At 37.6% G+C, this 18,109-nt stretch overlaps 1 protein-coding gene across 1 annotated transcript; it reads left to right on the top strand.

Annotated features, from left to right (window-relative positions):
- Positions 1–3,790: 3,790 nt before the first annotated feature.
- Positions 3,791–8,904, top strand: LOC120466770 (uncharacterized). The gene is made up of 11 exons (XM_089122758.1): positions 3,791–4,133; positions 4,395–4,473; positions 6,433–6,618; positions 6,846–6,931; positions 7,020–7,082; positions 7,264–7,752; positions 7,842–7,909; positions 8,009–8,191; positions 8,418–8,479; positions 8,561–8,608; positions 8,686–8,904. The coding sequence occupies exons 6-11, from the start codon at positions 7,592–7,594 to the stop codon at positions 8,794–8,796; spliced, it is 633 nt and encodes a 210-aa protein (XP_088978884.1). The 5' UTR covers positions 3,791–4,133; positions 4,395–4,473; positions 6,433–6,618; positions 6,846–6,931; positions 7,020–7,082; positions 7,264–7,591; the 3' UTR covers positions 8,797–8,904.
- Positions 8,905–18,109: the final 9,205 nt, after the last annotated feature.

Below are 18,109 nucleotides of genomic sequence, written 5' to 3'. Positions count from 1 at the left end.
ATAGATCTGTAAGTGTAGCCTCCCCCTACTGGATGCATCAGGAACAACAGGGGCTTAAAACTGTCAGGGGCGTAAAACTGCCGGCTCCAGGTCTGCAGCCTCCCCCTACTCGTCAGAAGCACTAGCCTGAGTGGGCGGTTCTTGTCGGTTGTGAATGACAATGCGTATGTTGACGGACGCTGTGATGCGAGAGTCGAGAAATATACATTTAATTAATTAAATTCTCTCAGTGATGGTGTGTACAATGCAAGGAAATAAAAACTTTCGGGGCTTTACTGAAAACAGCCCCCTTAGCCCACCCCTAGCGCCGCCCCTGTCTGCGATATGGGCTATATGCACGCATAAGTTCCGCATTTGACGTAAGGATGCTCGTCCATTTCCGGTTGTGTAGATTAAAGCGGAGGAAAACCGGAGAAAACGGGATTATGGCGGAGTCTTCAATATTTACTGTCCTCCCGTCTTTGAAACGAAACGTACATATGTTTAGATGTAATTTTATATATAGTTATGTTTATTTAATATAATTTTAAAAAGAAGCATAAACACAACGAGGGGTGTCTGTTTTATCTGTTTTTGTGACTAACGTTTCATTAGTATAACCATGGAGTATAAAATTCAACATAAATTCTCGGTATTGCATTGGACTCTATGATCGGCGGAAGTTATCGAGCATCCCTAATGCTTCACCGGAAATAACGCCCTCCTGTGGTGAACTGTGTGAATTACACTGCTGAACCGTATTCAGAGCGCCAGAGGAAAACTGCACTAAACTCTGCACTTACTTTGCATTTATTTCACATTGTTTGATAATCCTCTGTTCACATTCCAGCTTTTGTCCTTCATTGACATATCACAACTCAAATTCGCTCAAAATAAGAATTTAACAAGAATTTATAAAATAATCCGTGTCCGACGGGGTAATAATCAGCAGAGCAGATGCTCACCTCACACACCGACTCAAACAATAACGGATGTATTTTCAAACCTAAAATAGGCGCGCATTTTGTCATTGGCCAGTTTCCTGGAAGACAGAAAGATTGACCAATCATGATCAAAGTAAACCGGTGAAACAACCAATAACAGTAGTTTCAGCGTGGTAACGTAGCGAAATGTGTATAGTATATTTAGTTTGCAGTCATTTAATGAATTCATTTGTCAAATGGTGTTTTCATGACAGCGTATGATTAAAAAAAAATAAAAAAGCATGGCAAACTGTTAGGTAAGCACACAGTATTGTAAATCCACACAAAATCACAAAGCAAAAAGTTTCGCTGCACTCTTGAGGTTGAAATTATTGGAGAGTTGTCTATAATGATAATAATTATATTTTAACATATTCATTGAAAGGCTGTATTATCAGAATATCATTAAATGCTAATAATAATAATACTTTATGAGGCAGATATTTGTTGAAAACATTACAGATTTCACATTTTCAACCTGCAGGGGCTCGTTCTTCGTACGTCGCTAACTCAGTTAGCTGGATTTGATTGTTGGCGATTTGCCATGATCTTGGATCGTTTGGTTCTTCGACGCTCATCCTGGACTTGCTGTCATAGCAACAGGTCCGTCAGCTTGAACCTGCTCGCGAGCAGGCTTATTTCATGTAAACAGGATTAGATCGCGGCTGATACGGAAGTCCTTCAGCGCAGCGCGATAGTGAGATTTATTTTTGTTTTCTCGTGAAACGATCGTCGTGAGGGTGTCGTTTAAATACATTATTATTTTGTTGGAAATGCACATTAATGTTCGATTCGATATCGGGCTTAAACAACAGCACAAAATGTTTGCATTGCCCTAAAATTATTTGGAGATGCGGAGAACTTGATAAGCTTTCTGTCGTGCCATTCACAAAGTAGTGCTCTTAGTTTTTTTTTTTTTTTTTTGCCAACTTAGGGTATATTATAATTTTTAATGAAGATAATGCAATCATGATGACCATGCCGATTATGACTTACAGTCCCTCAGGCTTAACTTACGTGATTGGTGCCATACACTGCGACTACACATGTTCCCATCAAGGCCTCAATGAAGGGATTTTGTGAGCAGAAAGGGGGCTTATACAGTGCAGCCAAATTACTATTACAATTTTTAATATTCCAGATTTGGAATATTATATCACTTTTTTTAAAAGGCATTTGACTGAGTAAAATCTTTTAGATGGTGTGTGACCATGTTCTATATCACAAATCAGTGTGAAAGCAAAATGGCCTGGATCTGTGCATGACTCAAGAATTTTAAGAGATTCACATTTATGAACATTATTTGAACATGGTAGGAAAGTTATAAATATCAAACTCACGGTATTACATATGCTGAGAACTGTATTTTTCCATTATACAGGTGATTACAACAGGATCCTGCATGGAGACAGGTGTTTTATGACCCCATTCCCTGACCCAAACCCCAGACCAGTTACAATGCAGCTCTAGGACAAGGGCACACAATGACATGAGCTTTGGCCAACTAAAGGGAAGATTTCAATGTCTAAAAACCCTGAGGGTTGCACCTGACAGGGCCTGTGACATTGCATGTGCCATATTACACAACACTGCCAACATCAGAAAAAAAAAAAAAAAAATGTTTAATTAAGCCTAAAATAAAAGACAAGACAAATTTGCAAAACTCTGTTTGCTTAGAGTTTTATTTCAATAGTTCTTTGTAAAGAAAAGCCAGTTATTCAGTCATCTTTTTAAAAGATATTATGCAAGGTCAGCAATAGTACTCTGTGTGATTTTACTCTGAAGTTTATTTTGAAGCAACTCTATTTCTAGTGCAATTTTTTCTTAGTCAAGTTCTGTTTCTCCCCCTGATTTTTGTTTTTTCAAAATACTCTATTTTCTGTTGAAGACTCATATAGGGAACAAATGCAACAAATAAAAAGCAAAAGTTGTCTACACTGCCCACCCCTGTATCACTGCTGTGTGCAGACTCTTCTGTAGGCCTTTCTGTACATGTGGACTCCTGTCAGAAATAATAGGCATAGGCACAAGTAGAAATCAATTAAAGCCATCAATTAAATTAAAGTACTTCCTCCAAAGGACAGTCATCTGAGAAGTTTTCTTCACTCTCCAGTGCAATGTGATTGATAACTCATGGCAAAATATTTTTACATTAACATAAGTTTATCAGTTTTTACTTTCACAAGACAAAGCAATTTATCATTACTCAAGATTTAACAGTTGAAATGACTAAACCAGACATTTGGATTATAGGTCTACTTCATTTAATGCAGCAACAAATTATTTCATAGTGTACAAAGATAATTTAAATCTCATTTCCCAGTGATGAAGGTGTTGCTACTGGTCCCTGATGTGGGTCTGGAAGAGCTGAACCCAGGGATGCCCCTCACAACAGGGCAATTCACATTCAACCCAAGGGTCAGCTCTTCTGCCAGGGTCAGGAGCATCATTTTTTTTTTCTCAGCCTTTTTTCTGGTTGCTTTTATAAACAGACAATCATTTATTTAACAGTGCCTTTTTAAAAGAGACTAGTAGGCCTATAAGGTCTAGTAAAATTACCATTAAGTAGAATATTTTTGTACTTAACTTTCATCATGTCCATTATTATAGTGTGGTGACTCGACATTACAATGAACAAAGTAATTATGAAATTATGAAAATAAAAATAAAATAATAATAAGTTATTAAAACATTTAACATGGCCACCACAAACGCATTTAATTTGTCTTCTAGTTTTGCCAGCACTCTCTCCTGGCTTTTGCACACTTTAAGGTGTTCCCTGGCGTTTTAATTAAAGACATTAGAAATTAGAAATGGCCAAAGAAATTCGGCATAACCTTGCATTAAAAGCGCTTGCTCTGCTTGGGAGAAAAACTGGGCGTGTTCTTTGGCCATGCTGAACAGCCAATAGCAGCGCTGCTGATCACTGGTTCTGCTATCGATACATGTCCCCTTTTAAACCAACGCGAGAACGCGCAGTTATCTCAGAAAACTCAATCCAGCGATACTAATAATAAACAACAGGTGTGTTCGAAGAACCCAATTAGCCGGATCATGATTAGCACGATGATATTATCTTGGATGTCTCATTTGATCTCAGATGTTTTAAGCAACGTACGAAGAACGAGCCCCAGAACACCGAGAATCCTCAGCAGAGAACCTAAATGAGAGGTGAGTAATGGCTGCTAATTTACAGAGAGAGGAGAAAAAAAAACTATTGGTGATTTATGCTAAAATATATAAACAATTAATACTCCGCAACAGCGATGAAAATGATGATGAGTCCTTTGAAGTCCCGATGAAGAAAGGCCATGCAAAAACATCTGCTGATGAATTTGCTGTGTAATTTTTATTATATGTTTTGTAAAAAAAATCAGAATGTCGTAACTGTTGTTTGTTTCCGTATCAGTGAAATACTTTCTATCTCTGTAGTTCCAATAATGGGTTAGAAGATCCCCTTTGCTTCACTGTTTGCGAAAGTCCAGCACAACCCAGCCAAACTATGGAAATTGTAAGTAACAGTATTTATTATTGTTATTGTTTTTTTGTGTGTGTGTGTAACATGAGAAAATGTTGATGTATTGTCAGAAGATTTTTTTTCCCCTTCCTAATTTTGAGATTTAATTTTGCAATTCTAAGAAAGTCAGATTTGTGAGAGAAAAAGTCCTTTTTAAAAAGTACCTTTTTAATTTTTTCTTTATTCTGTGGCAGAAACAAGCTTCCATACGCAAAAAAAGGTTCAAAAGACTTTGTTTAATTTTTCTAATTGTTTGTCTGTGATGTATATACATTTACACACACAGAATGGATTTTGTTAATGTAATTGCATGCTTGTGTATGTTAAAGGATTAGTTCACTTCAAAATGAAAATTCTGTCATTTACTCACCCTCAAGTTGTTTCCATCTTATGAATTTCTTTCTTCTGTTGAACACAAAAGAAGATATTTTGAAGAATGTCGGTAACCAAACTGTTGATGGGCCCCATTAGGGGTGTAAGAAAAAATTGATACTCTTGAGTATCGCGATATTTTATTGTGCAATACTGTATCGATTTTCAGAAACACAATATCTTTTTTTTTTTTTTTTTTTTTTTGTGGCTATGCACACAAAAGACGCACCAGACGCACCACTAGCCTAACGTTTTGCTAGAAACAACATGGCTATGGCTGAACCCAGTGTCAAGACCCGGCTCCTGCTCTATTCTTTTCGGCATGTTAATCAATGAGTGCGTTCATTCACACCGCAAGCAGTAGCCGTGCCCGTCGAAGCTCGAGCAGGACCGTCGCGTGAGCAACAGTGAAACGGGGGTTTCGGCAGAGAGTATATAAGGGCGTCGCACACCAGACGAGAAGCTCAGCACCACATCTTTAAAATTCGAACACATTATTCTCTATGAGTGTACACCGGCGGCGCCATTCGGCGTCTGTCCGCGGCGCCCAGCAACGGCTCAGGGCCGTGTTCAAAATCCTGCTGCGCCACAGAGCGCCATTTACATAGTTTTATATAAAATTTAAATTATTTTTTGGCTCAAATCGTTGCTAATGTCTCCTGACTTCGCCCTATCCTGCAATATGCATTTAGTTTTGCATCCATTTACAGAAATCAGCTGCTTGAATGACAATTGCTGATGTTATTGGATTTTCAGCTAAGATTCTCAATTCATTCAGTGAACGGAGACTGCAGACTAAACAACGATTGTATTTTATTGTGCAGTACAATCATAACATAGAACAGACATTACCTTCATTTCATGTCATTAAACATAACAATATTGCTGGCCATACACTGATGAGAAAGTGCACGTCCGGTGTGGGATAGCCTACCTGGAGTTATCCTGCGTGGTGCAGCCGCTGCAGCGCTGCGCTTCTCGTCTGGTGTGCGACCTCCCCACCCCCCCTGTCTATTTTTAAGTTTATAACCAACTTCTAAAAACACATTTAACCAATGGCTTTTTGCCTATTTTTATGGCTTTTTCTAAAATTATAGTCCTACTTAAAAAAAATAATCCCAATATATCGCCTTATGGACAGTATCGAAATATATCGCAATATATTGAATCGTGACCCATGATGCATATCGTATCGCCAAATTCTTGCCAATACACAGCCCTAGGCCCCATTGACCTCCATTGTATTTATTTTTTTTCCTATGGAAGTCAATGGGGTCCATCAACTGTCTGGTTACCGACGTTCTTCAAAATATCTTCTTTTGTTTTCAACAGAAGAAAGAAATTCATAAGTTTGAAACAACTTGAGGGTGAGTAAATGATGGCAGAATTTTCATTTTGAAGTGAACTAATCCTTTAAGTGTAAGAAGTATAATAGAATAATGTACAGTCTACAATATATACAACAATATAAATTTTAATGATTGTTTTTGTTACTTTCTCAGAAAATTAATAAGTCTCTTTATTCCATGATGTCTCTTTTCTCCCATTTTTTTTTTTTTTTACTCTGCCTTTGTGTTCCAGACTTCATGTGATGAGCATATCAGCATTGCTGATAGAATATATCGGGAATGCCAGCAGAGCGGACCACTTCGTTTTTTTGAATGTGTCCCTCCAGCTGGCATGAAACATTGTCTCAAGATTGGCGAGGGGACTTTTGCAGAGGTCTTCTCAGTTTTAAATGGTGCTAATGAGGCCATCGCTCTCAAAGTATGTGCTCAATTTATCCATATACAATTTCATTGTAGAAGCATACTATTTACTGTCTTACAGGGCACAGGGTGACTTAATGCACCTAACACATACATAAGTTCAAAATGTATTTTAAATATTATATCCATTTATGTAAATAGATGTTTAGTCACTGATTTTTAAGCAGAATTATTTCTTAAACATACAAAAATGACTGAAGTGATGTTTAAGTGTAATTTCCATAGATCATCCCTGTAGAAGGAAGTCTGCAGGTCAACGGTCGACATCAGAAAACGTTTCGTGAAATCCTCCATGAAATCATCATTTCTAAGTAGGATCTCTGGCATATCTCAACAAATATGTTATGCATTTGAATGAGTGGTGTGTAAATATTCAACACATCTTTAATGTTCCTACAGGCAGATAAACAGCCTTAGAATTAACGAGACGAACAAGACCGATGGATTTATTGGGCTCAACAAGTATGCTTCTACTCTTTTTATTTTTATTTTATTTTCTATAGCTTATATAAGTGTAAAATGAGGTAATTGGAAGTTTGCATGTTATATTTCTAAGAATACACGCATAAGAAGGACATTTTGTTTAGAAAGAAATAGTTTTTCTATAATTTTACCTTGGGTAAACGATTAATTTACTTTTTAGTGTACATTGTGTCCGTGGACGTTATCCGGACGCTATGGTCAAAGCCTAGGACAAGTTTTACCGTCAGCAGGGATCAAAGAATGTCAGACCTGGGGCTCGTTCTTCGTACCTTGCTTAAAACATCCGAGATCAAATGAGACATCCAAGATAATATCATCGTGCTAATCATGATCCGGCTAATTGGGTTCTTCGAACACACCTGTTGTTTATGATTAGTATCGCTGGATTGAGTTATCTGAGATAATTGCGCGTTCATGCGTTGGTTTAAAAGGAGACATGTATCGATAGCAGAAACAATGATCAGCAACGCTGCTATTGGCTGTTCAGCATGGCTAAAGAACGCGCCCAGTTTTTTTCTCAAGGAGAACAAGAGCTTTTAATGGAAGGTTATGCGGAGTTTCAATCTTTAATTAAAACGACAGGGAACACCTCGAAGTCTGCAAAAGCCAGGAGAGAGGGCTGGCAAAAAGTAGCAGACAAATTAAATGCGTAAGTGCTGTCCATGGTTTCTATCACTTTCTATAGAATGTATTTTTGCATTTTAATAATTGCATATTTACTTTGTTCTTTTATGTCAGAGCCTCCGCGGGACCCATTAGAACATGGGGACAAGTAAAAGTGAAGTACAAGAATATTCTACAAAATGGTAGCCTTTAAATCTTATACTGTCTTTATTTTAAAAAGGCCCTTTTTTTCCTCTTTTTAAAAGCCACTGTTAAATAATGTGTTTGTCTGTTTATAACAGCCACCAAGAAAAAGGCTGAAAAAAAAAAAACAGGTGGTGGTCCTGCACCACCACAATATACCCCAGCAGAGGAGCTGGCCCTTGGGTTGAATCAAAACCGACCCATTGTGGAGGGCATCCCTGGCGGCAGCTCTTCCTCAGACCCAAAGCCAGGGACCAGTAGCAGCAACACCTTTATTACTGGTAGGCTAAAAAGATTTCAATTCTCACTGTAAAATGATTTGTTGCTGCATTAAATGAAGTATAATCCAAATGGCTTGTACAGTTATTTCAACCGTTTGTGAAAGTGAAAACTTCTGAACTTTTAATGGAAAATATATTGCCATGGGTTATTGAGCACGTTATATTTTTTACAGTGTACTTAATTGTAATGACTTTTTTTTTTTTTTGGTTCCCCTCTTTTGTGCAGTTTTACATAATACACCAACCCTTTTACCTGTTCCCAAGCAAGTGGTGGCTGAAGCATATGCAGTAAGTTGTGTACTTTTTCTAACTTGCATAAAGGGAATAAAGTGCAACACTTTGTAATCCCCATTTATTTCCATTGCACAGGACAGTGAAGAAACCCTCTCGGATGACTGTCCTTTGGAGGAAGAACCTGTAAATGCATAAATAACTTAACACTAATTTGTATATACTTGTGTACCTATTCTTTTTGTGTGCAATATGAGTTGCAGGAGTCCACACCTACAGAAAGGCCTACAGAAAGGCCTACAGAAGAGTCTGCACAAAGAAGTGATACAGAGGTGGACAGTGTTGTACTTTTACTTTTTACTTTTGTTGCATGAGTCATGTTTTGACCCTTTTTTTCTTTCACAAAAAGACACAGGGTGACATCCGTTCCCTATACAAACGGCATCTTCAACAAAAAATCGAGTATTTTGACCTGAAAAAACAGAAACTAAAAGGAGAAATTGAACTTGACAACTTGAAAAAGAGAAAAATTGCACTAGAGATTGAGTTGCTTCAAAAGGACCTTCAGAGTAAGTGCTAATACACCATTTGACACATAGTAGTATGGCTGACTTTACATAACTATCTCTTATTGCAGGCAAAAGATGACTTGCTGGCTTTTCTTTATAAGGAATTGTTTAAATAAAACTCCAGGAACTAAGCATTTTTGTCTTGTCTTTTATTACATATTCAAAAATGGTGTTCCACGATTCTGTCTCGTGCAGCTCTGCCACTAGGTTGGTCCAAGTGCACTGGCTGGAGGTCATCATCAGGCTGCACCTCCACCACAGGGGTCCTCTCCTTTCTGATAGTGGCAATGTTATGCAATATGGCACATGCAACAATTATGTCACAGGCCCTGTCAGGTGCAACCCTCAGACCCTTCAGACACTGAAATCTTTCCTTTAGTTGCCCAAAGGTCATTTCAATGCGTGCCCTTGTCCTGGCTAGAGCTGCATTGTAACGGGTTTGTGGTCCAGGGTTTGGGTCAGGGAATGGCGTCATGAAGTACTGCCTGCAGGCATAGCCCCGGTCACCAAGCAGGATCCCGTCAAAATCCCCTGTATAATGGAAAAATTCAGTTTTGTTAGGCTCAGCATAAGTGTGTGTAATAATGTGAGCTTGACATTTATTCCCTTACCACGTTCAAATAATGTGCATAAATGTGACTCTCTGAAAATTCTTGAGTCATGCACAGATCCTGGCCATTTTGCTTCCACATTTGTAATATGGAACATAGCGTCACACACCATCTAAGAGATTTTAGTCAGTCAACTGCATACTTTTTGATTACGTTCCTTTTTTTATGTAATATATGATTAATCTGGAATATTACAAATTGTAATAGTAACTTACCTGCACATTTACACTGTGAACCCCCTTTCGGTTCACAATATCCCCTTCATTGGGCCCTGGTGGGGCCTTGATGGGGACATGTGTGCAGTCTATGGCACCAATCACGTTAGGGAAGCCTGAAGGACACATACTGTTAGTCATACTTTTTGGCATGGTCATGATTGCATGTCATAACAATTATAAGTACCTGCAATAGCAAAAAAATTCTGCTTTACAACCTGGGGTCTTAAGTGGCTTGGAAATAACACAAAAACCCCTAAAAACTGCTTGAATGCCAAGTAAACTTTGCGAATGGCACGACAGACGGCACTTTTCACTAAGTTCTCTGCATCTCCAATAGTGTACAGGAACGTGCCACTCGCAAAGAACCTCAGGGCAATGCAGTCTGTGCAGTTGTCAAAGCCCGACTCCTCCGTGTTGAACATTTAATGTGAGGTTCAAGCAAATTAATGATGTAAATAACACCCTGTCGAGAAAAACGATATCTCTCAAAAATTACACTGTCGCGCTGCGCTAAAGGATCCTGTCTATCCTGTAATACGCGATTAATTCGAAAAGCTCTGCGAATTATCCTCGCACCTTCCGCAACAGGTTGCTGTCGTAAAAATGGACAAGACATGGCTACGACAGACTTAACGCGTCACCTTCGCTTATAAAGCCGCGATCTAATCCTGTTTACATGAAATAAGCCTGCTCGTGAGCAGGCTCAAGCTAGCGCACCTGTTGCTATGACAGCAAGTCCAGGATGAGCGTCGAAGAACCAAACGATCCAAGATCATGCCAAATCGCCAACAATCAAATCCAGCTAACTGAGTTAGCGAGGTACGAAGAACGAGCCCCAGGCTGGTAAGCTAAATGTGTAAACAATGGACTACTTGCACAACTACTTCCGCGTTTTACTTATTACATACCGGGAGTTTCCGGTTAGAGTGTTCATCGCACGTCCATACATGAGAATGCAGATTATCACTACGTTTTATGGATGCCAATTGATTTAAAACAATGAATAATGATCTCTGTATTATCTCGAGCCTGCTGAAATGTTCCTATAAATATATTTTCTTTCCAACTCTTCCATTCTGAATAATAAATAGGCTAAATATATTTTTCCACTAACCTGCAGCAGTCTTCTTTCTTCTCATTAACAGTAGTTTTCTCTTAGCCTACTTATATTCTATACTTGAGTTTACATTTTTTTTAATGAATTTGACTAATAAAAAGTACATTGGTGCTTATTCCTGTCTTTTTAAAATAGTTGAATGAATGAATGATCGCGAGGTGCCTACGATCAGAACGCACGCAGTTAGAGGAGAATGACAGTCAACTTCTCTGAATATTAATTAAGCATTTTGGGCATGAACATGTAATAGTAAAACGATTGACATTGAAAAATGACACTGAATGATCACAATATTTAATCCAAATAAATAAATGTTTGTGTTTCGTACTGATGTTATTCATCTGTTCACATTTCAGCGTCGCGGTCACTAGTGTAGACGAACACTGACACCCTGCGGTGAAATAATGGCGTATTTTGAACAGCCGCAGGTTTCTCGGATTGCCTTGGTTTGGATTTAAACTTCATGTTCCGATGAGTTTTGAAAATTCTGCACACGGTAAACATCAGAATATCCCTTCTTCTGTCAATAAAAATGTCCAAAATATAAAATCTTATTACAGACACTCTTTTTAGGTGGTGTTTGTTCAACCACAGTACATTGAAAGTAAACATAACTGGATATAAGTGATATATATTGTTTCCAAACGGAAGTGCGTCACGAAGCTCAGTGCAAGTAGTCCATTTATGTCTTTAAAGGGGGGTTGACTGCGATTTCAGTTTTTTCATGTTAAATAGTGTGTAATGTTGCTGTTGGTGCATGAACAGTATCTGCAAAGTTGCAGCACTGAAAGTTCAATGTAAGCAGAGATATCGTCTTTTAAAAATCAGGAAGTATAATTGCCTACAAAAACGACTCGATTGGGACTACAGCTGGGTTATGGTACGTCGCTGGTACTGTTATGGTATGACACATTTGCATCAACCCCTCCCTATGCAGAAAATGGCATGCGCATATTTCTGTGGCACGTCGAGTGTGTTCACGCAGCTGTCAGGTCTTCTGTGTTCTGGCTTTCCATGGACGCTATACTTCCTCAACAATGGATACTATTTATGTTTGATTATGTTCCTGAAAATGACGATGGTAATCTAGCTCTCTGTGCTGCGCATTTTACGGAAGACAGCTTCCAAAATCTCCACGAGTTCAACACCGGATTCAACAAGAAACTAAAACATGAAGCAGTTCTGACTTTAAAACCAGAGGCAGCAGTTGTTGGGCCACAATCTATAAGTAGCCTAAGACTTCATCATTAGGGGTTCAAGCACGAAGTGCTGAAACCCTATTGTAATTGTATTGATTTTTATTATTATTATTATTATTCTGCCGTAAAACGCATCGTGCAGACCAAACCGTAAGTGCTGCAGCTCTGAAACTTTGTCAGATGGTAGTACAAAAATCGAGGAGAGGTTATCAAATTATGAGCCCGATTGGCCCATAGGTGGCGCTATAGCGACCAATTGCGCGAAACTGCTCATAACTCCTAGACCGTAAGTCGTACACTCAAGTGTCTTATATCGTTGGAAAGCTGGTCACCTGACGAAAAAAACGTATATATCCGATTTCATTTCCGTCATGATAGATTTTCCGCCATTTTGAATTTTGTCGAAAAACTACTTTTGCGAACTAGTCCCTGGATTTTTGCCCGATCGGAACCAAACCAGTGCAGAAATGTTCTCTGGAGTCTAAAGATCAATAATTATCAAAAAAATGTTGAAATTTCTCGTTCCGGTCGCTAGGGGAAGCAAAATAAACGTTGTGGGAGGAGCCTATTTTACTAAAATGGCTATAGCTCGAGAAGTAAATGAGATATCTTCACCAAACTCGGTACACATGTGTAAGAGTTCAATTTGAGGTGACAGTAAAAAAATTGCGACGATTGAACACTAGGTGGCGCTATAAAATGAAAAAAATAGATAAACACCTGACCGTCAGTCCGATTGACTTGAAAATTGGTATGCAGTGTCTTGGTCCAAGGCCCCATGTATGTGTATGAGGACATTGGTGTATCTCAAAAATCATGGCCGCCATCGGCCAATGAAGTTTGAGCATCTATGAAACAAGGTTAACGAAGGCCGATCGGAACGAAACTCGTTGGGAATGTTCGATTCATGGCCCTAGAGGTCTGTAAGAATTTTGAAAGAAATCGGCCACTAGTTGGCGCTAACGAGTTTTATTGCTCTGTAATCACGTGGTGTTGCACACACCCCCACAAAATGTACATCAATTGATAGATCTCCTCAAGATGAACAACTTTGCCTCAAGAACCATTGCTGTCAATCAAATAAATTGTTCGTTAAATATTCACGAATATGTTAAAAACCTACTTTTGCGAACTAGTCCCTGGTTTTTTGCCCGATCGGAACCAGACCAGTCTGGGACAATTCTTTGGACTCTCTAGATCAATAATTATCCAAAAAAGTTGAACTTTGTCATTTGTTTTGCTATAACAGGGTCATTTAAAAAAGGGGGCATGACAAAATGCACCCAAAAGCCTATAAATCCTAAAGGAAAAGTCAGAACTTCACAAAAATTGATGAGCACATGTGTCATAACGTATTCAACAAGCATGCAAAGTTTCATGGAGATCAGACTATAGGTGGCGCTATAACTGTTAAAAATGTTAAAAACAATGTATTCCCTATGGTAAATTGCCATTATTGAAACTTAAACCTTAATGTCTTTTGATGCTTTTGTGCTTAAAGGCCTTAAAGGCCTAAACTGCTTGAACCCCGCTAAATGCTGCTTGCAGCTTTAATTTTAAATGTATTTGCATGTATAATTCCAGACGTAGCCTTGTGTTTTATTTTTATCAAATGCCAGCGCTGGCTTTATAGCCACTACTAGTTAGCCTATGCTATTTTGTGTCTACGACAAACGCGTACAAACATTATGGATCTGAATTTTCTATAAGTACTAATGTTTTAAACGTATTTTTCATGTATATATGCTTTATGACGTTATTTTCGATTTTATCAAGAACATAAACTTGCCAACGCTGTTTGAGTATAACATAGTAGCCAGTCAGTTGCTATTGTTGCCAGTCAGATGCTATTGTGTAAAATAAACGTGTATAAAGTTAAAAAATGTAGCAAATTATCACTGAGAAACGTTTAGTAAGACCTGTAGTATGTGGTGAGGTTCTGCTTGACTCTCTTCGTCGTGGCTTTTCTCGGTCTGATTATGCCTGAAACTGATACTGCAGTTGGACGCATATTTACATCTGGACCGGAGCTCATGAGTCATGACATGCACGTTTCGCCCGTAACTTTCCGGACAACGTGAGCGACAGTTTAGCCAATCACAACACACCGGGCCAAACTAACCAATCTGAGCCCACTACGTGTTTCTGAGGGAGTGGTTTCATAGAGTTTTTCATAGTGAACCGCTCGTTCAAGGGACGGAGGATAACGCAGCTGACAATAAAGGTGAAGTTTATGAAAAATAAGACTTTTATAAAAAGAAAAAACACGAATACATGTTATATTGCACCCCATAAATACAATCATGCAAAGAAAAAAAAAAGCAGTCAACCCCCCCTTTAAATAGTTTTATATTTAGTGACCATTAATGTATTTCTTCTGTTGGCACAGATCTCTTTGATGATGACCAGCTGTTTTTAATCCTGGAGTTAGAGTTTGGAGGGACCGATCTAAAGAGCATTGATGGAAAGGTACTTGAGCACAGGTTTCCATATTTCTAGAGGTTTGTGTATTCTACAAAGCCTGAAGTCCACTGAATACCTTTGGAGTGAATTCAGGCCTCTTGACTTTAGTGACTGACCTCACTGATGCTTTTGTCATTGTATGGTTTAACATAAATTGATGGAGTTATTTCACCAAAAAAATTTACTTTCTGTTACTCGCATAACGTGCTTTAGTTTTTTAAACACAAATGAAGATATTTTTAATGAAATCACTGAAAGTCCATTCCACCAAAAGTTCAAAAAGGATAATAAAAGAAACTAGAAAAAAAAGTTTGTTAGACAAACTTTAAGTTGGCTTGAGAAAGCCAGACCAGAGAGTTTGAAAAAGCTTAATGTAGTTTGACATTTGATAGATTAGTGATAGAGATTAGATTAGTTATAAAGAAAGAATAGGTAGAAAGAAAGAAAACGACTGGTTGGAAAAGAAAGATTAGTTAGAAAGATAGATAAATAATAGATGCATACATAGAAGATTAGTTAGAAAGAAAGAATTCCAGACGATGAATAAGAGTCTTATCAAGTGAAACGATCGCTCATTTAAAAAAAGTTTAAGTTTTATAAGCTCAAATGCTCGCCTTGCTCTGTTCTGTGATGCGTGTTTGTGACTCTCCTGTTCGAACTTGTTCATCAAAATGAACAAATCTTTTTTCGTGTCATTTGGTTCATTCAATGACGAAATGAACGAGTTGACTCTGGAAAAGATTCGTTCATTTTGATTAACGAGTTCGAACAGGAGAGTCACAAACGCTCATCACAGAACAGAGCAAGGCAAGCATTTGAGCTTATAAAACTTACATTTTATTTTATTTTTTTAAATGAGTGATCTTTTCGCTAGATAAGACCCTTATTCATTGTCTGGTGTCGTTTAAAGCCCTTTGAACAGTTTGCACTGAAACTGTCTTTTTGACCTTGAACCATTTGGTTCCCATTGAAGTCCATTATACGGAGAAAAATCCTGGAATGTTTTCATCAAAAACTTTAATTTCTTTTCGACTGAAGAAAGAATGAAATGGACATCTTGGATGACATGGGGGCGAGTAAATTATCAGCAAAAGTTTTTTTTGTTTTTATAAAGTGAATTACTTCTTTAACTGTAATAATGAATGTTCTGTAATTAATTACTCTTTTCTATTTCTTTATTCCTTATACGACCTCCTAGAGAAAATGTTACTCTTAGTTAACTCTAAACTTATTTAATTTTGAATGTACTTGGTAGAATTAAGATCAGAGCAACATTAAGCATTTATGATTTATGTTTCTGTTAGGGAGGTGATAAAATGCATCAGACATAATGGTTATTTAATATGTCTTTATGGAATGCATAGAAAATATAAACAGTATTGCGTTTAAATTCACTAAACCATGAATTACATCTACTGTAATACCATAATTTCATACAATCAATAAGTGTAGTTTCCGCTTCATGGGCAGGTCCTCTGCGGTGATATTGAGGTGCAGGGCCACAGGGACACTAAACTCTTTCTATAGACCATTTCACAAGATGTAAACAACACTGGTCCAGAAGCACTTCCTGTTTCAGTTTGTAACTGTTTTCTTTATTTCACATTTAAAGAAAACATCTTAAAGATGTTTAACTTTTTGATTTAGTTTTAAATGTTGGTTGTATTTTATCCCAGCTTTTATGTAGTGTTAAAAAACTGAAACAGGAAGTGCTTCTGGACCAGTGTTGTTTACATCTTGTGAAATGGTCTATTTAATCATCTGATCAGAGAGTCATTCACCTTCATTATAATATTTTGTGCCTGTTTTCCGGCAGGCTCCAATCATCACCACGACGGTAACCCGCAAAACCCCCAACATCACAAAACCTTCTCTGAATCCCAACTCAGTGAAACATTAAACAACACGCATTCTCCTTAATTTATCAAGCTTAAAAAACATGAAGATAAATGAATTCAACACTATCTCTCCCGATTATGTCCCGTGCAAAGCATTCTGGGAAATATGAATCTACACATCTCTAGTTATGTACATGAGGCTTTCAAAAAGCAAGAAACCATTGTAATAACTTTTTCTACTGGATGAGGTGGTAAACGCGATGATACAATAACAATCTTAATCCAGAGGTATAACATTTGCCTTACAAAGCTTCCTGCTAAACAATATGGATTTGATAAATTCACTCCAATACATGCGCTATCGGGCAGACGAAATAGGCCATATAGAGAAATCATAGAAGTAATTTATTTCTGAATTTCTTACATTTTTAAGATGTATTCATAAGGCATTTTCAATAAACATACTTTCATGATGTGTATGTATGTATTTTTTGATACTGACAACAATTTAACACACGGAGTAATTGTCTAACATCAGGATCCACTCGTCACCAAAACTCCAACATGACAAAAACTTAGATCCCGACTTTGAACCGAAAACAGTAATGACAATGATTCGTTAGCATATTACAAAATCTTCACCATACCATGCAGCCTATATTTATTTCAATAACTAGTTAAAATAGGAAATGTATTTTTTGAGAACAGCTAATGTGGCCCTGGAGGCGTGTTGCGCATAGTAACCTAAACAGGTAAAGATAAGGAGGAAATTAAACTGCTATTATGAGACACAATTTGCCCTTCTTCTTCCAAAATTGACAAAAATGCACAAGACAAGTGGGTAAAAAAATCGCCCCACACAATCAAAATATATATTTTACGACTGTCACTATCAAAGTGAAATGTGAAAATGAATTAAAAGTGTTGCGCATCCATATACTCAAGTGGGATGCAAGACTTTTTCATATTTGGACTCTTTCCCCAGTGTTGAGCATTACAACCAATCATACACGTCTCTGTTGAGCTCATGATGCAATCCAATACCCAATCAGATAATTTTAGTTTAGTTACTGGTGAAAAAAACCCCAGCGGATTCGCGGGAGTTTTACCACGTGCACGCCATGTGTTCAGCCAGAGACTATTTATATAGTTCAGCTCAAGTCAGTGTGCACGCGACCAAGTGACACTGGCAGTTCTCTCGTCAGACACCGCAGATCAGATGGACGTAAGATATTAATTTATAATCGTTTTGTTTTTCGTGGTGATAAAATAATAATGTCTTGATCATCTAATTCATAAATGGTTGTTGACTTGGCAGGCATACAAGATATGGGCTTGTTAAAATGTTGAATGTATTTTTAATCGACATTATTCATTATTACAATATCCTGAGCAAAAATCGACTGATGTATAGTTATTTTATATTTCAGCCCTACTCTAAAATTAATAGGTTTTAAAAAGGTTATAGCGCCTGTATATATGATAATTGCAATACATTGTGTAAGCTATTTATATTTGGTTAAATCAAACTAGTTGAGAAAGGACAGCCTATTTAAAAATAGGTCATTCTAAAAATTGCTGTTAAAAATCTCTCTGTGGGTATTATATTGTATATACCTATATATTATATACCTAATTTGAATTATCTTTGGCAAATATCTTCAAACTCAGT

This window comes from Pimephales promelas, chromosome 2, assembly GCF_988280905.1.
Source record: "Pimephales promelas chromosome 2, fPimPro1.hap1.1, whole genome shotgun sequence".
Taxonomy (NCBI): domain Eukaryota; kingdom Metazoa; phylum Chordata; class Actinopteri; order Cypriniformes; family Leuciscidae; genus Pimephales; species Pimephales promelas.
This window is presented reverse-complemented; position numbering and strand designations above follow the sequence as displayed.